The 26627-nt window shown below is 25.6% G+C and overlaps 2 protein-coding genes and 1 non-coding gene across 11 annotated transcripts in view; 1 reads left to right on the top strand and 2 right to left on the bottom strand.

Moving 5' to 3' along the window:
- LOC126906284 (leucine-rich PPR motif-containing protein, mitochondrial-like) overlaps positions 1 to 8006 on the top strand; it is a 12905-nt gene extending 4899 nt beyond the window's left edge. For 2 of the 8 annotated variants that reach the window (XM_050686744.1, XM_050686739.1), the window contains exons 13-20: positions 3175 to 3394; positions 3454 to 3685; positions 3770 to 3929; positions 4028 to 4503; positions 4567 to 4771; positions 5915 to 6199; positions 6264 to 6424; positions 7749 to 8006. In XM_050686744.1, the coding sequence (XP_050542701.1) occupies positions 3175 to 3394; positions 3454 to 3685; positions 3770 to 3929; positions 4028 to 4503; positions 4567 to 4771; positions 5915 to 6199; positions 6264 to 6424; positions 7749 to 7826 (1817 nt within the window). In that variant the 3' untranslated portion in view covers positions 7827 to 8006. Of the gene's footprint in view, positions 1 to 28; positions 243 to 358; positions 581 to 642; positions 951 to 1015; positions 1193 to 1967; positions 2100 to 2172; positions 2369 to 3174; positions 3395 to 3453; positions 3686 to 3769; positions 3930 to 4027; positions 4504 to 4566; positions 4772 to 5914; positions 6200 to 6263; positions 6425 to 7748 lie in introns of all 8 variants that reach the window. The other 6 variants (XM_050686742.1, XM_050686736.1, XM_050686741.1 and 3 more) reach the window with 6 other exon arrangements.
- Positions 8007 to 10215: 2209 nt separating this feature from the next.
- LOC126903504 (synaptotagmin 1-like) lies at positions 10216 to 24667 on the bottom strand. Of its 2 annotated transcripts, none has more exons than XM_050681678.1 (10): positions 24266 to 24667; positions 17269 to 17535; positions 17082 to 17204; positions 16880 to 17022; positions 15685 to 15786; positions 15430 to 15624; positions 15164 to 15340; positions 12775 to 12892; positions 12505 to 12638; positions 10216 to 11967 (listed from the first exon to the last, which is right to left on the bottom strand). In XM_050681678.1, exons 2-10 carry the CDS (start codon positions 17522 to 17524, stop codon positions 11776 to 11778), a joined length of 1440 nt encoding a protein of 479 aa, XP_050537635.1. In that variant the 5' UTR covers positions 17525 to 17535; positions 24266 to 24667; the 3' UTR covers positions 10216 to 11775. The 2 variants fall into 2 exon arrangements, with proteins under 2 accessions (XP_050537635.1, XP_050537636.1); XM_050681679.1 differs by having other exon boundaries at positions 12775 to 12883.
- Positions 17909 to 17981, bottom strand: Trnaf-gaa (transfer RNA phenylalanine (anticodon GAA)). The gene has a single exon. It is a non-coding gene; the product is annotated as a tRNA-Phe (tRNA).
- Positions 24668 to 26627: the final 1960 nt, after the last annotated feature.

Here is a 26627-nt window from a genome sequence, read left to right as displayed (position 1 = left end):
AAAAAATTATTTTAAATATTATTTTTAGCCCGTAAACAAAATAATTAATTTTTGTCAAAAACTTGTGGATGAAGGATCTAATCCAAGAGCTTTTGAGTATGCTACTGAAATGGCATTAAAGAATGGTTCTGTTAATATAGCGTTAGGATTATTTGAATATATGAAGCAAAAAGAGCAATCATTGAGACAACATTATTTCTGGCCCTTATTAGTATCTAAAAACAAACAAAATGATTTGAATGGTAATATATTATTAAATAACCTTTACATTTTTTAATGTATTAAATATACATTTAATCAATATATATAATTGACATAGTATAAATTAAAGTATTCAGTATTTATTATTATATTTCAGGGTTAAATGATTTGTTATCAATAATGATAAATTCTTATAATTTATCTCCAAATATTGATACCCTTAGGCACTATGTTTTACCTTTATTATTTAAAAATAATCTAAGTGGAGTCCAAATCATAAGTAACTTACAGTTAGTAGGTATTCCTTCGGGTACTAGCACTCATGCTTTAGTTCTATACTTATTATCAAATAATGAAATTCGCCAAGCAGCTGATATAGGTAATAATTTTTTCTTAATGTATTGCAAAATAATATATTTATATATTTGTGTATAATTTTAGCTGCTACCCACAGAGCTTTCTACTTACCAAATATAATCCGTCAGCCATTAGTTAATGCATTTTTGTCTGGAAATGATATAAAATCCTTAGTTGTGATACTTCAACAAATATGTAATGGCTTCTCACGTTTGTCATTAGTTACTTCACCAGAATCAGCAAAATATTCAAATGATAAATTTGTTCCAAGTTCTGATACTGAGGAACAAATAATTGAAATGAAAGAATTTATTGGTCAGGTAGTTAGTAATATAGTGAATAAACTACAGAAAAGCTCAGGGGCTACACAAATTACTCAAGAATTACTGGAGGTATATTTCATGTGACTATTTGACTAGAATGATGACAATATTTTATCATGTTTAATTAAATGCAGGCATTATATGAAAAAGGTTTGGGTTTAAGTTCTCGTTCTGCAGAACAGATTCAACAACATTTACAAAGCAAGCTCACGTTTGAAATTTCTAACTTATTGGAAAATTTAACTGATTCATCTTTAACTCGTAAAGTTGAGCTTGATGTTAAACCTGGTGGATATACATTGGCAAACGTGGTAAGTCTAGTAAAAAGATTAAAAAGTAGTCAAGGCCATATTAAGTAAGATGTTTTAGTTTCACTTTAAGAAAAATAGTTTTGAATTTACATCTTTTATAATAATATTTTATTTAAAACAAAAAAAATTATCAAGACCAGTTTCAGTTTGAAAAATAATAAATAATAGGGTAAAATAGTATGAATACTTATGAAAATAATTTAAATTTCTGTTCAACTATTTAATTTTACTTGACTAAAATGCTTAAAACTTTTTGACTTGTAGTGAATTTCTATATATATTTATAAATTTATTTAATCATTATGTAAGTTTCAAACTTATGGATTTTTCCAAATTATGAATGACTCATTTTATTTAAGATTGAACCAAACCATAACTTGACTATTTAAACGTTTAATCAAAAATAATTTATTTAAAGTTTAAAAATAATTATTTTATTACATATTTAGAGAACTTATACATTTTTAATTGCTAATAATTGTCTTAAAAATTAAAGAATCAACTTAAAACTTGAGATTTATAATTGTTTTAATAAATGATAATTCTTCAACAAACCTAGCCTTCTATTTAATTTTTGAATTAAATTTAAAAATTAAGATTTTGGTTCAATTATTTATAGATGTTAATGTCTGTGAATAATTTTGATCAAGACCTCAGGATTTTTTAAATAAATACTTTCATGGGTAAAGTTATAATATTTGTATAACTAAGTTTTATATATTAATTAATAAAAATTAAAAATATTGTTTTAAATTAATCAAATTCAAATTTTTAGGATGAAAAAACATTAGAAAATATTATTAAAAAAGGAGAGTCAAGTGGTGAAACAAAAAATGGTGCTAAAAGACAGTTGTTTAATTTGTACTGTAAAAATAAAAATTTGGAAAAAGCTATTGCCTTAAAAGAAGTATAGTAAAAATATTTACTCATATCTTTTATAGTCTTAATTAAAATTAATTTTTTCATTTAATCAATGATAGAAATTGGATGCAGAAGGATTTAACATACCAACAGGATCACTTGTATTTTTAATTGATTTATATTTGAGTAATAATAAATTAGAAGAAGCCAAATATTTATATCAACAACTTACATCAGCAGACCCTAATTTTGTTTTGGATAAATATAAGATGGTCAAAATGGCAGATCTTATTGTTAAAGATGAAAGTGTTGAAAGTAAGTCTATGCTGAATTCTTTGTAAGACTATTGTTTTAGTATTATATAGTTAATTCATTTTTTTCTATGAGAAGTTTAAATATAAATAATTTTATTCAAATTTGAGAAATATTGATTTAGCTATTATTTCTTATGGCATAACTATTATATGATACAGTGCCATGTAATATATCGTAAGACCTTGATAAAACACTTTTGAAAATGAAATCTTTAAACCTCTTATTATACAGAATAACATAATAAGCGTTATTCTACTTCTGATTCTCTTATTGCTTTTAAGATCACTTGATACACAGGTTATATCATATGATATATGATTAGATAAATTAAATAGACAAGATGGTTGCTCTTATGATTTATATTAACATATTAAGGGGAATTTTTTTATGTAAATGTCTTAACAAGTTAAAAAAAAAGCAAATTTTGCAGGAATATTTATTAAGTTGTTGCTTTTTAAATGTGATGTTTTAAATGTTAAAAGATATATAAGTATAAGGGACTGTATGATTATTTCACATATTAAGTGGAATTGTCTTAATAAAGTTTTACTGTTTACGAAAATCTGTTTTTTATATTAAATTTGTTTTGTATATATTTTTTCTTGGTTCCTTTGAAAAGTTAAAAAATATAAAATAGATATTTTGAATTAATGCTTCTCTTACATATTACATATATTTTAATATTTCAAATATTAAAATATATACATAAAACCAACTACTGATTGTGTGTTGTATAATGTGCATTCATGTATTTTTAAAATTATATTGCCTTATTAAATACTGAAGGATTTTAATTTTTTTTTTAGAAGCCATCGAATTTTTATCTTCAATCAAACAGTCAGATGAAAACAAAGATACTTTTGTTTCATTTCAACATTCAAATAACTGTTGGAAATTATTAAATAACATAGCTGACAAAGGAAAAGCAGATGATGTTCAAAAAGTATTTGACTTATTAATATTGAAGAATTATAATACAGTGTCAAATATATTATTAGGACCATTAATTAAAGTTCATATAATAAAGTAATATATTTGTTTATGATTAGTTAAATAAATATTTAAAAAAAATATATATATTTTAGTAATGATATAAAAGGTGCTCTTGATAAATTTGAATGGTGCTGTAAAACATATAGATGCACACCTTGGAAAAATGAATTGGCTCTAAAGTTTATTGAAGCAGAAGATGCTACTTCTTTACAAATTCTTACAGACTTGAGTACAACTGTTCATGGTGAAATTAACTCTCTCTATGATTTAATGTTGGCATTTGTAGAATCAGGGCGTATTAAGCAAGCTCGTAAAATACTGGAGGTTTATATAAAAAAAATTAAATTTGACATTATAATTAATATAAAATACTTAAATACTAAATATTTTAATGTCATTTATTTTTAGACTCCAGGATTGAGAGCGAGACAAGACCGCTTGAATTTAGCTTGTTCTAAATATGGAACAGCAGGATCTGAGGAGTTTCTTCTTCGTTTGATCGAAGTAACTAAAGATGTTAACCAATTTGATAGATTGGTCATTTTTAATGAACTTATGGAACTATATAGTAGGTTTTCATTTCAGTAATTTTATTTATATCTTTAGTCGTGAAATCTAAATATATTTATATAAAACAATTTATGAATTTTAATATTCTCAACTTAGGTAAAAAAAATAAAGTAGATGAAGCTGTAGGTCTTTGGACTCAAATACAAGAAGAAAATATTCAACCTTCTAACACTTTTATGTGGTCATTAAGTGAACTTTTAAAGAAAAATAATCGTGAAGTACCATTTGTAGTTGAGAAACCTACAGAAGAGTCACCAAACATACCTAGCAATAATAATAAATCTTTGAATGTTGCATTTGAAACAAATTTAAACAATAATAATGTTCTTAAAGCTTTTGAAGTGCGCAATCAAATCTATTCAAAAGGATATACAGTTCATCCTAGTAAAGAATCTATACTTATTGAGCTTTTAACTCGAGAAGATAAACTAAGTGAAGCAATGAGAGTAACTAAAGAAATGTTACTAAATAATAAACCAATTTCAAAAAATGTTTTAAGGTTCCTCATTAAAAGATTATCGGAGGCTGGGGAAGTCGATTCACTCATATTTTTGAATGACAAATTATCAAAGGTTTGATTTTTTTTAACAACAATTAAATGTTTTTTTTAATACATTTGCTGTTTCATTGTTTAGGCATTATGTAATCAGTTGACATTAAATAAACATATATGCAATGCTCACTTGACAAATGGAAAAATAATGGAAATGTTAAATTCTATTAATAAAAGTATTAATGAAAATATTAATGACGAAAAAAAATTAATGGAACTTACAAGAGCGTTGCCCGGTGGAACTATTATTAACATATTAAAAAAAGAGCCTGCTACATTATCTCTAAGTTAGTTAATTTATTGTTATCTTAGTCTAACATTAGCAATAATTATTGTTGTGTACATTTTATGTCTTAAAAACTCACCAAGCAAAAAAATTAAACCAAAAATCTAGATGGAAAAATGGTTTATGGCATGTTTTTATTAAAATATTTTTTCTTGATTTACATAACTTTACTTTTACTATAGTAATGGATCGTCATAATATTGCAATCTATAAAAAATTTTTTGCCCACATCTGTTTTTTTTTTAATCCAAATATTATTAATTAAATATTTATATAGTTTAAATATAATAATATTATTTGAAAAACTCAAGTAATTTGTGTGATTAAATAAATAATGTAAACATATATTATATTATATTAAATTCACCTAATAATCAATTTTTTTTTAAGTATAACTACAGAGGATTTTTTTAATCAACTTAAATAGTTATTTGAATGACTAAATTTGGTTTACTTATATATCATAATAGTACGTTTTATAGAAAATTTAGTCCCTAAAGACTTTGTGGAATATTTTTAATTTTCATATTTTCACATAAAAAATAAAGTAAACATTTTACTTCAAATTTCATAAAGTTTGATTTTGTTTTTATTTCTATCTTGACTACAAACTTGAAGAATTATACAAACTTAAATTGATATAATAAAATTGAACAAAATAAAGCAATTTGTACAATTTGATTTTAAGGATGATCAAGAGGCTTTAGGAAGTACTTTTTTATTTCTTTAAAAAGCCCTGAAGAAGTGCATTATACGCAATAATTACACATATTTTTTGTGTTCTTCTAAGCTTGCAAAAAAATTTTAAAGTAAAAAATGAAATTATTAATGATATATTCATTTGCTTTGTTACAAATTGTTTGTGATAATTAATTTCAAGTCATCACAATTATTTTTCTCTATATTTAAATAGTTTCAAATTACAGATTTTTGTTTAAAGTAATAGAAAACATAATTATTCATTATTTTTTTGGTAAAATTAAATGACTTATACATGTCATTACACTTATATAAAAAAATTTACTATAGTGATTGGTTGGGTTATTTAGTGATATCAAAAATTTTGTATTATGTTTAAAATGTTAAAATATTTTAGTTTAAAAATTAATTTTTATTGTTTTTCTTGCAATATGTTTATTTATAGTTGAAAATATTGAAGCCATATTGAAATCAAAAGGTAATACTGTGTTTACCAACAGTTTATGGTCATACTTCATGTTAAATGGTGCCTATAATAAAGCTGAAAAATTAATTAGTAGTTTAGAAAATTGTGAACGAATTCAATACCGTCATATATTAGCTGATATTCGATCAAATAATAATGTTGAATTGGGAACTAAAATGTTAGAAATGATACCAAAGTTAAAGGCTTTACCTAATAAAAATTCTAACAAAGGATTAATATACAGTGCTTTAATTGATGGATATAGTAAGTTTTGAAATAATAATGTAACTTTTATTAAAGTTTAATCTAAATAATGATTTAAATTTAGTTAATAAAGAAAATTACATTGAAGCCAATAATACTTTGGATATGGCTTTAAAAGAATTAAAACTTGAGGATATTAATGAATCAGCTTTATTGAGATTAAAAGAAAAATTAGAATCTATGGGTCAAACATTTAAACATGATAATAGTAAATTAAAGAAAAAGGTAAATTTTTGTTTTAAATTTTTAAATATTCATTCAGAGTAAACCCAACAACTTTAGGAGATATACAGCTTCACATATTGAACCTTCATTCTTAGCTACATAAATGTGTATACTTTGGTTTTTTTTTTATTTATTGAAAAATAAAACCATGGCTTCTTTGGTCATTAGTTGCATTTGTTATATTAATTTATGCATTTATTAATACAATTATAAACACAATTTTTATTTTATTTTTAAAAAATTTCGCAAGAGATTACACAATAAAAAACTATTTGTATTGATATTTTATTATACAGTCAAATTTCTTTTAAAAATATTATTGTTTTTGCAATGCCTTTGTGAGATTTTTTGTGAGTGGTGTGATAGTTGAATCAATCATTTTGAAAAAGCCATTTCTCCACATTTTTTCAAAACTACTTGTGATAGATGTATTTATCTAATAATAATGCATATTTCCTGCGAGATCATCATATCTATACCGATATCTATAACATTGTATATACTTGATATTGAAATGATTTTGTATAGTTGATGGCTTTTTTTGCTAAATTAATAGCTTTTTCATTGCCACTAATGTTGGTATGACTATCCAAACATTTTCAATATTGATGAATCCTTCGCTATGGAGAATAGAAATTTGATTTTGGATTAATCTAATTATATTAATACATTTTAAGTAAAAGATTTAATAGAATATTGATTAGAGGTTTATTAAGCAAAAATTTTATCTAAAACATGAAAAAATAAAGACATACAAACAAAAAATTAATGTGATTAAAAAAATGGCTAAAGGGTCTTAGCCTTTGAAAAGTCACATGTATGATTATATTTAAAAAATGAGAAATAACATAAAATTAGCATTTCCAAAAATTTTGTTGAAATAACATCTATACTAATAGCAATATTTACCTCTCCCTTTTTATTTTTTTATTGCATAAAAAATTATTTTAGCACAATTCTGTTAGCTATTTTCATATCATGAATTATTTTTTATGTCTTTAAAGATGTCAACTTATTTTTCAAATAGCTTAACATTTATTTTTTTATAAAATTATCTGAATAAGGAATTAAATGGTAAATAAAATATTTGAAGGATTATTTCAATATATATTAATTTCTTTATATGTAAGTAAATGAGAGAGTGTAGCTGTATAATTTGTAATCCTAAAAATAATTTAATCCATGCTTTGTTCACTGTTAGAAATATAAAAAACTGTTTTTGTTCTTTATAAATTTAAAAAAAAAGAATGTTTTTTTACATCTCTAACCTAAGTCTACTGTATTTCTAAAAATTAATGAATTTTTTTCATAATTTTATTTTTAGGTAGTGAAAAATCGTGAACTGAAAAGTGATAGTGATAGTGAGTCTAGTGATGATGATAAGACTTCAAAATTTAATTGAAATTAAAATTAATTCCAAAGTAGTTGAGAAATTCTTATATTGTGTATTCTATATACAAATTTGTGTAAATATATAGTTTGAAATTTTTTTTAATAATTTGTTTTCCTTCTAAATTCTGTTGTAATAAAAAAAAAAGTAAAAGTATAACAATAATAATGACATCTATTATTTTTTTTCCTATCATTTTTCTTCAATTAATTAATTTTTTAAAATTTATTTCTATCTTAAATAATAAAAATAAATTTTTTTAGTTGTTTAGAGACACTATGTTTAATGAATTGTAGTTGTACTTTAAAAGTATTAAGTAATAATAGGTACTATTACTGGCAATGTACGAGTTAAATTTAAATTATAATATAGTACAATAAACTATATTAAAACATTAACATCCATGTTATTTTCTATAAAAAATAAAAGAATAAAATACAATACACTTAGTGTCTTATAAAATTATCTTTCTACTGATAATATTCTTTAATATACAAGGAGATTCTTTTATCATTGACCAATTAATTAATCAAAATATAAAAAAAAATGAATAATTTTTTTATTGATTTCTTTTAATTACATATTTTTCTCAATTCATCAGTCTTGAATTATTTTTAATGTTCATTTCTTATACCTTATAAGTATGTCGACTTTAATTTTTAAATGGAAACATAAATTATAAACTAGTTTATTTATTAGATAATGGTTTAATTGAGAAAATTACTTGTTACTAACAACTTTTGAACCAATTTTTAGAAGTTATTAATGTTTGTATGTCTAGATGGGAATAGGAGTAAAGTCGAGAAATATTGGTTATAAATAGCAGCACCAACTCCTCAACTCCAGTCATTACGTTAAATTGTTAATAAACACTTAAAAAATTAAATTCGATATCCTTATAATGTATATGGGATGAATATAAAAGTACTTCAAGATTGATGAATTAAAAAAATTATGTAATTAAAAGAAACCAATAAAAAATAAAAAAAATTTTTATTTTTCTATCAAATAATTGGTCATTGAAAAAGATTTACTTTGAATATGTAGATACTCTTTTAATAAGGTCCTATATACAGTCTGTATGACATTAAAAATTATTTAGAAGGAGTAACTTGGGCATTTGCTCCAATCAATTTTTTCAGTAAAAATCGAAGATAGTCTAGACATACCCAATCTATTTAAAATTATCTATGAAATATAGTTAAAATCTAGTTTTTAGTCATATAAATAAAATTTCATGTAGTTAGAAAAAAATTGTTTATAATAACTTTGGAACCATTTTACTAGTAATTATTTATAACTATTCTAAGTTACCATCTATCATTTGCTTTAAACTTTTAAGATGATTTTTTTCAGTTATAGTAAAAGAATAATTAATTTGTTTCTTATTATAAAGCCCAATCTTTGAAACTGTCGTAAATTTTAATAAAATACCGTTTATTTTTATTAAAATATTAATAGAACTTGTCTTCATTATTATGAAGCAGTAATATTAATAATAAATTATAAGCGAAGCAATCAACTTTTAAAATAATTGGTCAGTCAAAAATTATCCTCATTCTAGTATTATCTGAATGAAATGATATCGATTACATTAATATAATTAATACTGGGATATAAATATAGAAGACACAATGTAAAAATTATCGTTTTTAATAATAATGATAATATTTGTGAAAATTAACAAAATACATTACATTTTTTCAACATAAATAAAACAAAAATATGAATAGATATAATTATGATCGTATTGCAATTTTCATATAGAAACCTTAGATCACAGGAACATAAAACAAAATAACTGCTAAATTCATTATTTTATAGTTATCATTTAAAAAGTTATTGTAAATTTTTAGTTCTATTTATCCTTAAATTTTATGAAACAAAATTAATTTTATATACCAGTCCCATACACAACATATGCATAACGCGTAAAAATAATATTTACTAAAAAATAAGTTATTCATTTAAATTAATAATGAAATAAAAGTTAGAAATCGATAATTAATGTTTATAAAATGGATGTTTAAAATATTAAAGATATGGTTAATCATCAATGAAGTAAATTGAGTAATATTATTGTATAAATATATTGAGTATGGATTGTTTATAATTAATAAGCCAAATTTAATTAGGTAACTGCAGTATAATACACGAAGAAAAAATACTTAATTTTATTGTATTTCGGTGATCTATGTTATTTTTTTCTAGAAAATATAATTATTTTATTGGGATTGTATTCAATAATAAATTCTTCAAAAATGTGTTTAAAACAAATATGCCTACTAAACACATGTGCAGTCCAAGTTGCATATTCTTTCTAACTATGTTAACCAATTTCAACTATAAATTATTATTTAAATATATCCTATCAGTAAAAGTACAGAGAATACAACAGACAAAACTCATCAGCCATTTATTGTGTACGATCGTAACAAATTCCGGCTCTACAAATTTCCATCGATCAACTTAAACATACAATATTTTTATTTTGATATTTTATATATCTAGATATATAATATCTCTCGTATATAATACAATATTTTACAATAAATAAGTAACAATAACAAGGTAGATAGTACATTTTTCTTAAAGGTCATATAATAATCATAGGTATTTTTTTCATAACTAAGTACATTCACTATTTTCTCAATACCTATTTATATTATATCTTTAAAAAAATCATTTTTCATCAAAATAATATTGTTATTATAATTTTAATTATAATAATAATAGAGGACAATAATTATAATAGTTAAACAAGATAACCTAACAAGAAACATACGTGGCTATGCTTAAAAATGTCACGTTCTTTTTTTAATATTTATGTAAGATTAAATAATGTAAACAATTTATTTTTGTTAAAAGACTAGAAAGTAGTGGTAGGTAATTAGTTATGCATTAATAAACACGAGGTAAAATCGTCCAAAATTTGAAATATTACAATAACAATAATGTTGTATAAAATGTTCCTCGTGTATATCGAACTGCATTGTGATCGAATAGATTTAAATAAATTAATAACAATATAATTTTTGTATTATAATTATAATATTAAATAACGAAGGCTATTATAGAGTAACGTGTTAAATCTATACGAAAAATAAAACAATACAGTTATATAATACCTAATATAAATAAGACGGTGGTAAAATGGTATTTACATGTTATAATAAAATTAAAAAAAAATTGTTTTATTATAACGATAAGTTTCATGACATCAATAATCAGTAGTTATATCTGAGTTTCCCTATTAAATTAGAATTAAAAACATTTCCAAATTGGAAGAAAAACAATATTGGGTTCTATATTTATATTCTTATTTTACACTAAAAGCAAATTTAGCCAATATCATGGAAATTTTTTTTTAATACCAATTATTTATAGTGTAGCTGCTATAATTAATAATTATTTATGACATCAACTTATTAAAAATGATAGGAAATTAATATTGTCTGGTGAACAACTCATGTCTAACACAAAACAAAAATAATATTCTAGCAATGTGAACTTAGAAAAAAGTATCTATAATAAATTATTATATTGAAAGCAATTTGTTTTGTTATTGAACTACAAGATAGAGTTTATGAATTGCATTAAAATCGTTTTGTAAAATATCATTTAGCGATTAGAATTACATGTTTTATCCTAAAAGAATTGTCATCACGAGTGAGTAATTTATAAGTGAACACCGCGAAATGTATCCAATGACAGTACAAATAATTAATTTGCATAACAATATTATTAAGAAAAAGAAGTAGAAATAGATAACGACTCGCTTTTTGTTTTATGGGATAAAATTATCACGTATTTATGCGTTTTAAATTATAGGTAAATTTATAAATGATTATTTATGTAACGTTAGTATTTCTCTATTAGTCTATTGATAGTACTCGAGTATTTGGTACGGCGACAAATGTAAAATAATTGTGACAGTAGTTATTGTTTAGTTAGGGTAATTTTAATTTTTAGTGTCATCATCTGGGTCCTTAAGTGTATGCCACTGTGCGATTGGACGTCTAGGAGAAGCCAACATATCCGACCAATGTCTGAGTTCTGTACCGGTGGCATTATAACCGAGCACCACCTTACCAATAGGTTCTGATGTTCCTATACGATCGTAATCGACAACTGTTACGACTAAATTAACTTTCTGTAAAACGATTAAAAGGTATTATAAACAATGTGGTTCTGGAAAAAATAAATCATAACACATAAAATATTTTTGAAGCTCAAGGTAATATATATATATCAAAATTAGGTACAACTTTTTATTGAAATAGAAGAGAGCTCAACAATATTTCTTTGATAATAATGAATCTCATGTTGAGGATACCAATTTCATCCTAAGCGCAGTCCACTTGTTAATAAGTTTGTAGTATATTACATTTCAAAAAATAAAAATAGAAAAGTAAGATAATAATAATGATAAGAATTATCTTGGAATCTTGTATCTTGTGTCTTTCTGATAATTATATTTAAATAAGTTAATGTACATATTAATTTATTCAAATATTATTTTCAACAGTGGCAGCATTTAGTGATGGGAGTCAATGCAAACAAAGTTTACGCAATCCTTTTTATTTTTAAGTAAAAAAGACTTTTGCTATTTATCTACGCTTCTAATGCACGTGCATTGGTGACTTAGCCCACCCGCCGACTCTGATTATCAAATTTTATGTGTACTAACTTGAATTTGTTCAAAAGGTACTTCAAATGTGAAAGATTCATTATAGTATGGGTTTAGCGTGCATTTCTTTATACTAGTTTTCTTTTTCTTAAGCCGTTTCCCATTCTGCATCAAAGCTATTTTTACATATGGATCTAAAATTGAACAATCACAAAAAAAAATGTTTGTCACTATGTCATATTTTTAAATAATTGATTTGAATTATTAGATTTTTCAATTCTGATTTTTAAGAATTATGAAATAGTGGTTTAAAAATGTTAACATTTTTACCTGAAAGTCCACCAACGTCCATTTTCTTCAAATTTTTTGCCTCCAAAATAACCACAGTGAGTTTACCAGCAGTGGGTACATAACGTAATGAAAAGCATATATCTCCCAACTTGTTATCCTATAAAACCGTAAAATGATTCATTTAAAAATATTCAACTAGGTCAATATAATTATTTGCTAAAAAAAAGTAATCATTTTTACATAGGAATTTTTCTAGGTATACAGAGCATTTTTAAAATGACTTGTGCCACTAAAGTTTATAAAGTAATTACACATTTATATTAATAATAATCTAAAATTATTGTTCAGGGCTTTAACACTCATTGGATATAATCAAAATCTAAATTTCTCACTATTCCTTAACTAAGTGTAGGTATAGATTTTAAATCTACGAACTAGTTATGAGGTCTAACACCGTACTGGTCTATTTATATACTTAATTAGTATTACACTAGTTCTATATATTTATATATGTATATTTATGTGTTATATAAATTATTAGTAATCATTTTTATTTCATTGCTGTTCAAAAAATTTACTATTTTTCTAAATTTAACTCTAAACTGTTGTGTATAGTGTACAAATCTACTACATTAATAATGCACTATTTTTAATAATACATATATACGTCATCCACAAATATTTTATTTTATCAGTATGTGACATAGCTTTAGTTTTTCTAATCAGAAATTTAAGGATAATGATTTATCCCTAAATCTAAGTTTAGAAATTATACGTATACGATTTTTTACATTAAGTTTATCAGTGAAGTTTTAATTTAAGTATCAATGTAAATTTATATTGAACTGACAACGAAAAGTCAATCGCAAAATAATTATTTTGAATGATGTTTCATTGTTTGAATAATTATTCTATTATTAAGTAAAAAATATTAATATTATTATTTTTTTGGTATACGTTTTAAAACATTAATTATTTTTGACAATTTGAAAATTATAAAAGTAATACGGATGTAATGTTACATGATTTTGTTTTTCATTGTAAGGGTATGTGATTTGTGAACTACTATACAGTATAGAGTAAATATGCTAAAATACTTTGTCACGCTCACACTCAACGTTAGTATCAACATATCAAACAGGCAAGTCAAATAATTTGTATAGTCGCGTTAGAATTATTCATGAATTTTTTAATAAACCGTTTAAATAGATTCACATCATGTGTTCTTCATTGAATAAAAGTAAATGAAATTTTTTTTTATTGTACTAAAAAATATTTTTTTCTGGAATTTTTAAGTATAAATTGTTATGTGTAAGACATGCATGAAATCATTGTAGATTGATGACAAGTAATTTTTTAATTAATTGTAAAACAGTAAAATGGCAAAGATCGAGTTGATACCAACACAATTGTGTTTGCGATATTTTTTCAAATCAATAATTTAATAATTTATATTATAATTATAACGTCAACGCTAGCCGTCAACGGCAAACCGTGAGATTATCACGTCCGCAGTGTTTTAATGCGGAAAACATTATCAAACACAAGAATATAGCTAGAAAATAATAATAAAACTTCCTAAAATGTCGAAAACAAATAATATTTTATCAAAATAATAACAATGATAAAATGATAAATATAATATTATAAATATAGCAGAACACCACAAAAACACGAGACACAGCACACATTTTGGTATGACACAGGGCTATATTTCGGCCGAAAAAGGCGTCATACTTACGTGAATTTATATATTTTACATTGTTGGTTTTCGTGGTGCACCGTGTTCCAAAAAAATCAGGTCGATTTTTTTTTGTATTCAAACCAAAACAATACAAACAGAAAAAATAACAAAATACAATGCTTGCGAATAATAATAGATAATAATAAGTTATAATATAAGAAAAATTTAATCTTAAAGAAGGAAAAATTAGTGATTCATGTAGTAGTTATACATTTTATTTAAGTACACATACACACAATACTATAATGTGTTTGTGTATGTTGACAAAATAGAGAATAGAAAATATAGCATGCTTATGTGATCAATAAAATTTCCTACGCCTAGGTTCGTGATATTACAATGCATTTGCAATTAAAAATAAATTTTCTAATTTTTGGAAATTGTCATAATATGAGCTAATAATGTTATATTAAGTTCTTTTTGTGTTAAGGAAGATTTATATCGATCACACAACACAGAAAAGTATTGCATTATCTTATTTTCAACGGCGGTGATTAGAATTACTCCGCGATTTTTTAAAAATCAAATGATATTATCAGTCTAATAGGACATTTTGAACATTGTAGCTCAATGTTACTTTGTAGAGGAATAATTGGAGTATTAAATAACAATAGGAAAAATGAACCCGCCCTATAAACCTAATAAATATGTGCTTATGAGAATTAAAAGATTTTGATTACTGACCTGTCCTCCTTCACCTTCAACCGATTGTAATTCTCTCCATTCTTCGATCGTTTGTGCTAAATCTATCTGACATAATGGTACTTTAACCTCTCCAATTTGATCGTGTTTAGAAAACCTATCGAAATCAAAAATAGCAAATACCAAAGTCTTATTCATTGCGTCTGCATATGGTATTCCCTGTTAGCATAAAAATTAACAATGATGGATATTATTTAAATCAAATTTAGAATAACACAGACCAATTATAAAATCTCAATTTAAAATACCTTGAATTGGAATGTTTCATTGAATACAGGATTTAATGTTTTCCTGTGTACTTTGGTTTCGAATTTTTTCTTTTTATCTGGTAATAAGTAAACCTTCACATACGGGTCTGAGGTACCCCCCATATCTAAAGCCGGTAAATCTTCTGCTTGTATTACTGTTACAGATAGAGTATTGCCTTGAAAATCGTACTCCATCTGAAAAGAAACGAAAAATTTTAAAATTATTTACAATAAAACCTACTAAACACAATGTACCTTAAATTGTAACCTTCCTAATTTCTTGTCATCTTTTGTGCTATCTCCCTCCTCGGCTATATCTTCTGCATTATCAGTCAGTTCTTCCATGTCCGGCTGAATCTATAATAAAATTATATTTGCTCACTATAATATTGGGTGATTGATTTATCGTTAATTACAAGATTTTTTCTTATATAATAATAATTTTGAGTAATTAATTTTTTGGTTTATTTAAGTAGTACTTCTCGATTCATAAGTAGTTAAACTTTTTTTAAGATTCATCCCTTATTTCATATAAGGGTACTGACTTTTATTTTTTTTCATGATTACATAGTTACTAGTTTAAATAATAGAAAATACTTAACTAAAAAAAGGACAGTCGATTAACAACTTATGAACCAGTATTTCGAAAGTTAATAACATTTTTGAGAGGTGGAATGCTGCAGAGTGATGCGTAATTATAAAAATAACATGTCTATACCTCACCTCACCTTCAGTCTACATTTAAAAATGTTAATAACTTCCGAAATACTGGTTCATAAGTTGTTAATCGACTGTCATTTTCTCAGTTAAATTATCTTTTATTACTTAAACTAAAAAATATGTATGTAGCAATTAAAAATAAATAATGTTTGTACCTTTACCTAAAGGATAACCAGTAACCAATTATAAATCAAGAAATAAATACTGCTTAAACAAACTTAAAAAGAAATTATTAAAAATGATTATTTTAAAAGAAATCTTGTGGTCAGCGATCAGTAGCGCAATTAAGGCCCCCCCCCGAGCCCCGGCCTAGACACTCCATTGTCATAAAAATCATAGTAGTAGGAGTAGTGGAGTGACGAATCTGTCCACTACTCTACTTTTAAAAAAGCTGTCTGGATCCTCCATACAAAATTTTTCATTGCGCTACTATCAACGATAGATCATTCACCCCCGTATAATTGCAAATTAAATGTTCAAATAAATTAAACATTTATTTGAAATTTCGTTTTGGATAATTATGGATAATAATGGATTAAGAAACGTATCTATGTAAGGGATGTTGTTTATAACATGAAAAACAGTTATAATCTCTTTCGAATTTAGTTAAAATTGAGCTTTTAAAGCTTTTATTTTTATTATGACGATAGTTTTCAATGCCAACTAGATAAAATTTAGTTCACAACTATTCTTTAAATTATTTTTATTACAATATTTCTTGAAGGTTTACTTTTTCTTTGTAAGCTGATCCCAGCAGTTGAACTGCTTTAAGATCCACCACTCCTTTTCCTTTTTTGCCATCTTTTGTTCTTCGCTTTCTAAAGAACCTATGTATGCAAAAGCCAACGAACCCAACAGTGAGTAATATGACCGCTACAAAAAAATCACACTAAAAATTATGATGCATCGAAAATTTTTTTTTTTTTACTGACCTATGATTATTGACCACGATGCCCATGGAGGCATTTCTGAGTTGTTTGGCGGACTTAAACTATTGGGTGTTGTATATGGTGTCGCTGTTCCCGTCCTAAAGTCATCATCCAAGTATTTATTTTCTATTGAAAAAGTATAACGTTGTTATCATTATATAAACAAATTCACTCCCAAATTTCTACTCACTTAATTCATCTTTACTATTTTTATCTGAAATCTCCTCATCTATCGAATCAGATTTGCCTGAAGCTGGTTTTTCGATAACCGGTCCTTTTCTTGTTGAGTTGACAGCATCTGCAACTTTTTCATCTGTTAATTCGTCAACATCTGAGTTATCTGACTTAGAGGATTTTGGATATTTTGGTTTTTTTGGAGTTTTCTCTGTTGGCTTTTCGGCTGGTCCGTTAGATTCGGCTTCTTCAGGTCGGTCAACGGGTGCCATCTTCTTTTTTCCTGAAATACACAAATGTCCATGATAAGAATATATTGCATTTTATATCAAATATTATTTGATTGGGAATAAGGTTTATAGAACTCTTGGTTGAATACATCACAAAAAGTCAATACCAGTTGTACAATCTGTATTTTAAAAATATTCATTTAATTATCAAGCATAACAATAATATTGATAAATTTTAATGATTTGATTGAGTAGAACTTTTTAACCAAGTATATTAATACAAATTATGGTCAATAATAAATATACATTCTTATTTTTTAACCTGTCAATAATTCTTATTTATTTAACAGTTAAATAAATAATTTTTTTATAAAATTGGAATTTTTTGACTTTCAATATTTTTTGAATAAAAAAATAAAAAAGTTTTGCCGAAACCCGGGATCGAACCAGGGACCTTTAGATCTTCAGTCTAACGCTCTCCCAACTGAGCTATTTCGGCTCATTGGGAAAATACGTGAAACTCAATTACTATAAGACAAAATGAAATACAGTTTGGACATAAAACTTTGTTTTTATTTCTATTAAATAAACTTGTTTTGTTTTTCATTATTGAAGTTAATTAATAAATTATAAAATTAACAGTTCCAACTATAAATACCGAATACTTATTTCAACTTGCTAAATTTTTTGGGATGACATATTTTTTAACTAAAAAATGCCGTTATGTTACAGAGTTGGCAGAAACATAGTCAAAGAGGACTGGATAGACTGATATCAGCGAATCCTGACTCTGGACTACATATCTAAATTCAAAATTTATATATGAATTTAGTATTATAATTTATAATACTAAATTATATTAAAATTTATAACAATGTATAATTATTAGTCTTTAAAGTTAAAAATTTCAAGGTAATCCAAATAAATGTAGAAGTGAATAGTCGATCAAAATATACAGAGTAACCCCATTTTTTAACATATATGTAATTTTTGAAGGGTTGTTAATTCTGAATTATCATTCTGTTCTTTTCTCGAGCGATAAAATCTGTACCACATCTGTAGCATTATTAAGCTTTTTTATGAATTTATTGGGATGACAGAGAAGCTTTTCTAGTGCCTACGCTTGTATGTGACACCCTTTATGACTCTTCACTTGGTGTTTATTATTTTTAATTTAGAGAAAATGTCTAATAAAATAATGTTATTCTAAATGAATATCATTATTTTATTTTAATGAATTATATTGAGTAATTAATATTTGTAATCGAGCCAATGTACATTGTACATGGTATCAATTGCAATATTATGTTTGTTAATATATGTAATTAATGTTTTTAAAATATATTAAAGTAATCAACATTATGGTGTCAGTGTATACTTTGTTTCGATATATTTTTGTTATACTTTTCAAGTTATAAATCCATTTTCAGTAATTTTCTCGTTAGTTAAATTGAATTTACACGTGTAAATAAACAATAATAGGAGAGTTTACATAAATGTACTTGGTAATTAAGCGGCGAGGTTATGTTTACGCGGATCGACCTTGGTTTATTCGACAGAGTGCAAAGGACTAGGAATTTTTTGCACAAGCGCATGGTCTTGTTATGCCATTTTCTGTATTGACGCCCAAGAAGAGCTTTGCCGTTAAGTCTGGTCGCACCCGAATCATACTCACATATATACTTGTACATGTGAAGGCACCAGTACAGTAGTGTGGGCAGACAAGAGTAGTTGTATTGGTACCATAACAGCCCGTTAGCATCGTCTCTCTATTACAGTGCACGTTTCTAAGGAGACCGAACGCGTCTGTGGCAACGGCCTATTTTCTTCTGTTACAAACGCTTTTCCATTGATAAAAACTTCAATCGTATCCCTTGACGTCATCATGCGCCAAACACGCCCAAAACAAACAAATGGTCAACTTGTGTCTTAACCATTCGTTATGCCAATGCTAATAATTCTTTGCAATGTCTCAGTTGTTTACGGGTATTGTGATCATAATGGTAACTAAACTATGAGAGGTAATAAATTGTTTGTTTTGTAATGAATTACAGTTTTAGTAGGTAAAAATAATAATGTCAAATAATGATTTATTTTCAAAGTAGAGGTTTCTTTATGTCTCATTATGCCTTAACAAACTTTTCTTGTATTTTAGTATTAAAAGTACATTTAAACAACTCAACGCACATTTGTCTAAGTTCATTTTTGCCTTGAACATTTTTTTAATGGGTTCGTGTTAAAAATTAAGTCTACTGAATTTTTTTTTTAAGACGTTTTCAATTAAACTTAATAAACTCTTTAAGAGATATGAACAATAAACAATATATTGTTTGCAGTAGTTAATGAATTACCATATTGCCTAATATTTTAAATAATTATTTTTTGATGCGACTGGGCCGTTACAATTATTGTGCACCTTAGGTCGTTGGCTTACCAGTCCTACCTTGCCAATCTATAATAACTTGAAATATTGTGAAATTGTATTTTATGTTGAAGTAGTTCAAAAATAAATAAAGGCAATTTAGTAAGATAAAAAGTATTTTAGGTTTGATGTGAAGTTGAAAGGTATTGGTTTACCGTGACATGTTTTTTACGTATATCTATGAAAATTCTCAACTCTCACTGAACCGATTATGATGGTTATTGCATCAAAAGAACCCAATCTAGTTGAATTTGTCATTAACAAAAGTTTGAAGAAAATTCCTAAATTTTAAAAATTAAAAAAATATTCCAAAATTATAATACAAATAAAAAAAAACTTTATTTTCAATTAAGCAAATAATTTAATAAGTATTAATATTTGAGTGAAATTTTAAATCATAGAAATTTAAAAATTAAAAATTATGAAATTTAACTGATTTGCATTGGAGCGTTTTTTTTATGATAATCACTATTAGATATTATCTATACATGTCTTCACTACTTCGCGATCTCTCTGTCTCGGGTTCTTTCTTTTCTGTTTTCCTTGAATTCACCTTAAGACATTTTTACTAACAATCACCCTAATTATAATTGTACACTACAGTTATTAAATCGAAGTTATAAATTTATAATTGATTTGTTCATGTGGAGTACGTCATGAGTACAATTTTAGTTATAAATAAAAATCATAAATTTAAATGAAAAATTTATGTGTCATTGATACATAAATTCTGCAGTGATACATTGTGTTACGTCTACTATTGTTAAATTATTATTGGCTAGGTTTATGCTCAAGTCATTAATTAATTAGATACAGACATTGTGAATTGTTTTATGTAAACAATAATGTTTGCACTATTGTTAGACAAAACAATAGTATTTATAAAGTTTTTCATATTGGTAAGTTGTTTCACAATATATTAAAATTTTTAAGTCACTCTAATAATAGTACTAATTAACAAAGATAACAACAAAAAATTAATTTGGCTGATCGCAAGTAGTTAGGATTAAGGCGGAGAAAATGAAAGAACAACAAAAAATTAATTGAATGAAGCAATCGAATAAAAATAAAAAAAAAACAGTGGCTTGGAAAACCAATAAATAAATACAAAAGAAAAGCATTATTTGTTTATCAAAGGTAATGTATTATGAACATTATATTAGTGAAAGGTAATTTAATAACATTTATAAGTAATGATGAATTAATCATTGTTAAATAATATCTTCTCGTTGTTGTATGAGTTTTCAATTGTAAACAAAAACTTCTGTTCGGCTTTTTTACCCCTAGAAGTTGATTATTAAATGTTTTATTCAATATATTTGATATACAATTTTTATAAATGATATCGATTCAACATATGTCTTTAGTTGGTACAATATGTCTTCCACCACCTACAATTATATTTTTTATTAACATATTTCAAGCGTTCTAAAAAAAACTTATTACTGTTATATCTTTACACTTAAAAGTATTTTGATTATTTTGTCAATTTAGTGTTTTAAAATAATTTTTTTTTAAGAAAATAGTATTTTCTAAATCCATGGAATATAAGTTATGATTATATAATAACTCAAATTTAAAAAAATGAGGTATGAATATTTGTGATGCATAATGTTACATTTTCACTTTCATGAATAGTAAAATATTGATTTTTAGTGATCTAATAAAGTTTTTGTATAACAAACAAGTATTGTTTTTGTAAAATTTAAGTGAAAGGTTAATTATATTTTTAAATATTTAAAGGAATTCTATTTTAAATCATTGTGTTTGTTAAAACAATTTATCCTTTAACGTTATTATGGTACTCTGTGTTTTGATTTATTATAATTAGGAACTACTATTCTTACTTTACAATACATAAGAATATAAGCTAAAGAATTACAAGTCGCAGCAATTTTAAATTCACAATCATATATTTCAAGGGTTATGTTACACGCTTGCCATATTTCATTTAATATTATTTATGCAAAGTCAGATAGTACGGCTGTTGTGTTGTTTATAGATGTATACAAGAAATTATTAGTTTCATTTCTGTTTGTCTGATCATTTTATAAATTGATTAAAATATTATACTGATTTTAGCAAAAATGGAGATTATGATTTATTACCAAAACAAATATAATAATAGTTCAATTCTTTTAAATTTAATTTCTTTTAAGAACAATTGATAAGTGAATTTTAATAATGCCTACAGAACATATTTGTAAGAGCGTATTTAATGATAGGAGGAGTACTAAACTGAATACTTTCTGGAACCTAGAAAAATTACATTATTCAAGTATAGAACAATAATAATTAGTTGAATTTAGTGGAGGCGAGAAAAGTTTTCCTTACATATATTCTCAGAAAAAAATTATGCGTATATCATCATTAACATATTTTCAATTAGTAGTAATATATCAAAAATGGTGATATACATGTATATATAATGTAATTGAACAGTTTTTAACTTCCCCAAGATCACAGGACTCAGTCATTGAGTTAAAACATACTCATACAATTTTGAATACACATATTCTAACTTTTCCTTTGTCATGTAATAAACAAACACAATGCAAGTATATAGTAAGCTAAAAAACTTATATTTGAAACCTACAAATAAATAAAAAAAAAAACTGTTTATTTAAGTTCGTAATAGATTGTATAAATAAATACTCAGGAAATAAATAAAAGCAAGCGTTTATATGAAGTAACTTCATTGAACCGTTAATACTCTGGAGACACAATCTTATTACGAAAATCGAAATTTAAGAATATAACAGTTATGAGTCGATTAAATCTAATCCTCAAATTTAGGTGCATTGAAGTGAAATGGAAGTTTAAATAACATAAATATACTTTTGAATTAATATGATGGGTAAATGGGTAAATTATTTTAAGTGGGGAAAAATGTTTTAATATAATGCATATTATTTTTATTATTTTATTCTTTAAATTTATTAATTTATATTTTATTATCAAAAAAAAAAAAAAAAAATTAATAAATAAATAATTAGGCTTTCGAAGTATAGAAATTCATGTTTGATCAAACTTCCTTTTTAATATCGTAAAATAAAACACACAACCCGGTTATGTGAAAAAACACTTGTTAGTTAGGGTAATCGTAAAATTGAAGTATTATTATAATTTATGATATGTGTAAAAATGTATATTGTCAATGACCTGGAAAAAATAATTTGCAACGATGACAAAAATAAAAAAGCATAATATTTTTACGCTAATATAAATTGATTTATTAATGATTGACATCATTATGCTTAAATAAAACCTAAACGGATTTTATTGCTTAGGAGTCATATTATTATGAAAAACGTTCAATTATCATATAACGTCTTATCAAGTCTATGTAGGGCTCTTGTAACGTTCCTAACATGAAGTGCAAAAAATTCTTTGGATTTAATTCAGGTGGCAGTAGAAGTAAGATGTGCTCATGCAGTTAACCTACAGAGGGAAAGGCATCGAAATAAACAGCTCGAGGTACATATTCGTTTATGTAATGATTTTTAGTACTTTGATGTAAGCCTGCGGGATTTTTCTGGTATGCTGCACACGTTCTACCGACAAATAAATTAAACGGAAAAAAACATTTTTAACTATTGACCTGACCCTTTCTGATTGAGACTCGTGCGATAAAAATACTGTATTTCCAAATCGTTCATTGCTTTAAAAAAAAATACAAACGTTGCAATTATTAACAACGTGTATGATCGAGAGACGATAATCAGATCGTTTGTAAAATTACCATCTGATTTTCTACAAATATGAGATTCATTAGAGTCACAGAAGCAACACTAATCGATAAATTCTAATGACCATCAAGTGGACCTAACTGCTAACACGTTTAATAATAATAGCAATGCACTGAGTTTCCACAGAGTATATAGTAAGTAGTTGATAACTGTATCAGAATTAATCACTTTTACATCAATTCAAATCTGTTTTAAGTTAACCGGACTTTTCTAGGCCGTTAATGATATATTCCTAACGAATATTGTGTTTCCAACCACCAGTTCGTTCCTTGCGTGACCTACAATCGAACGAGTGTGTTTCAACTGATTATATTTGTAACCATAATGAAGAAATAATAGTTTTAATAAAAATTATGGTCTTGGGTACTGATCGTTTTTTCTTAGATTACTCGGTAAAAAATCAATATTAGTTAACCTCGTTAGTTCTTCGTGAAAATATGGACGGCGAGGGTGGAAGTGTATGGCTCACTGGGTTGCCGAAATGGAAATTGGGTCAAACGCTCGAAGAGTCGTATCCGTCTTAATAGCACATCAGTAAATGATTTAAATATGAATATTATGTTGGCACGTGATCATTTTTTAGACCCTTGTATTAAAACTGACTCAACTTACCCGCGTTGTATATGACCGAACTTTAACCCGATGGCGTGTCGTCGTCACGCTGGTGGAAGGTCCACACCGGCGAGAGATCCACGGGCGGTCACCGTTGTCTCTTTAGAAACCTCTTCTACGGCCGACCGACTGCGACACAGCAACCGATAACGACCGTAACACGACTGACGCGGCCGACTCGAGTTTTGTTATCGTATATCACTGTAATGTTGCACACCATAAACGTGTTAAACAATAAAAAAAACTATAGCAGCCTTTTTTCGGTTCAGACCACGGCACACACAACGGCGTGTCCAGTATCTTATTGTACCAGGTCCATGACGGCGGCGTCGCGCCCCTAGCAGAGTGTACGACGTGTAAAGCTCGTCGAAATATGGCGACCGCGAGACTGGACCAGCGGAGTAGATAGCCGCCTGGTGCGCTCGATCGATAGGAAACGTCGGCGTACGCGCAACGACGGGCACGCAAGCCTGCGCCCCGAATTGGCCCCCCCTTCCCCCACTATGTGCATGTGACGCCCCCACACGATCGACTCCCCTTTCTCGCCGTTACAAGCCGCCTCTCGAAAACGAATGCCAGTTTTCTTTCCTTGTCGTACAATTTGTTAGCGTTTCCTACTAAGTACTCGACATCTCTGTGCTTACATCTTATCCGTACCACTAGACTTCCTTTTAACATCACTTGAATTTTTTTTAATTATAAGCACAAATATTTATTTATTTATTAATATTTAACAAATTTATGATAATTTTATTCTTATTAGATCAATTTTATTTTTTACGTGTTTTTAAATTCATTTTTTATTCATACCAAACACGTGTATTTATGTAATTGTTGATTTAATCTATATATTTATATATATACTTTTTTAAATAATTTGTCATTAATTATTATTCCGGTATTTTCTAATAAGAATTCGTAACAACGTTTGTGATTTTACCATTGCATTTTTCACTGTATAAATAATGATATTATGTGCTGTGTTTTAACAATTGAAATATTAGTGACTAATTTTATTTTAGCGAGTAATAATAGATTTAAAGAAAAAAAGTAATTATTAAGTACCCAAGTTGTAATAGGTGGTTCCATACAAATTTTTTATTAAATTTTATCGCGTAGCCAAAATTTTTTTTCGAGATGTGGGACTGTAATTTTTTTTATTGTAAAGACTACTTTTAAATGAATTTGTTTTTGCTCTAAACCCAACTTACAATTTTTAATAAGTAAAAAAACATATTATATATTTTGGTCATCACATAAATTTTACATGGCTATGGTCTCATCTCCTTAGTTATGCTACTATTTTAAGTAAATTCCAACGAATTTTATATATAAAATATGATGAGAAAATAAAAAATAATTAAAATATTATCGGAAATTTTCACAAGTTAAGCAAAAAGAATAAAAATATTTGTTAAACTCAAACAGTATTAAACACGATTGGCTGTTTCATCAACACTTTAGAAGAGAAAGTTAAAGTTATAAAATAAACACTTAATTATTATTATTAATTTTATGGTGTAATTTTTAAAATGCCGCAGGTAAACATATTTCACTTCTGTTTCGTGCAAATACACAAGTATTACTTTTTGGTAGGGTAGAATGATGTTTAGTAAGATAAAAAATAGTGACAAGTAAATATGATTTAAATAGGCGAAAATATTATGAACTACTAAAAACATTTAAGTATAATTCAGTTATTTAATAAAGTTATAATATGAATATTATTCAATCATATTACATAAACGTTCACATGTTTATAACATTCACAATTTTTAATAATATGGTTTAATTTTTCAAAAAGCTGAATATTTGTAAGTGTATTTCATTTATTTTAAAATGAATAAATATTTATTTTAAAATGTTTAATTGTTTCATAGCAATGGATAGAAGGTTAGGGCAAGTTTCTATACTCTATAATTTTTTTTATAATGTTTAATAAAATTAAAAAAATAACTTATAAAAAACATAATACAATGTGTTTAATTTATCGTTAACCACTAAACATCTACTGAAATAATTATTATTTTGAGAATTTTTTCAGTAATATTTATTTATTGTATTAAATGTTTAACAATTTATAACATATGGCATATAGATAAATATTTATTAGGCCTTCATCCCTTAGGTATTAACTGTTTTTAAATCGCAAGGTACATATTTAATTAAACGTTAGAAAATGTGTTTTTAACCGGTATTTTGAGTTATTAACATTTTAAATATGATTAAATATGTGTACTACCATTTAAAAATAAAGTTTGCATTCTTATATTGGATAAGGAACATCCCTATTGAGTACTTAACCACTTATAAATAAGGAAATAAATATCATTCAATAAAGGCAAAATTTGTTTTGTCCAAA

This window comes from Daktulosphaira vitifoliae, unplaced genomic scaffold (genome assembly GCF_025091365.1).
Source record: "Daktulosphaira vitifoliae isolate Bord-2020 unplaced genomic scaffold, ASM2509136v1 Scaffold_4, whole genome shotgun sequence".
NCBI lineage: Eukaryota > Metazoa > Arthropoda > Insecta > Hemiptera > Phylloxeridae > Daktulosphaira > Daktulosphaira vitifoliae.
Note: the sequence above shows the minus strand (reverse complement) of the source record. Positions and strands in the feature narration are given on the sequence as shown.

Coding starts and splice junctions, on each gene's coding strand:
- LOC126903504 (XM_050681678.1), bottom strand. CDS start 17,524: ATGGCACCCGTTGACCGACCTGAAGAAGCCGAATCTAACGGACCAGCC. Junction 17,205..17,268: donor AAATAGTAAAGATGAATTAA/GTGAGTAGAAAT, acceptor CTTTTTCAATAG/AAAATAAATACTTGGATGAT. Junction 12,893..15,163: donor TTGAAGGTGAAGGAGGACAG/GTCAGTAATCAA, acceptor ACGGTTTTATAG/GATAACAAGTTGGGAGATAT.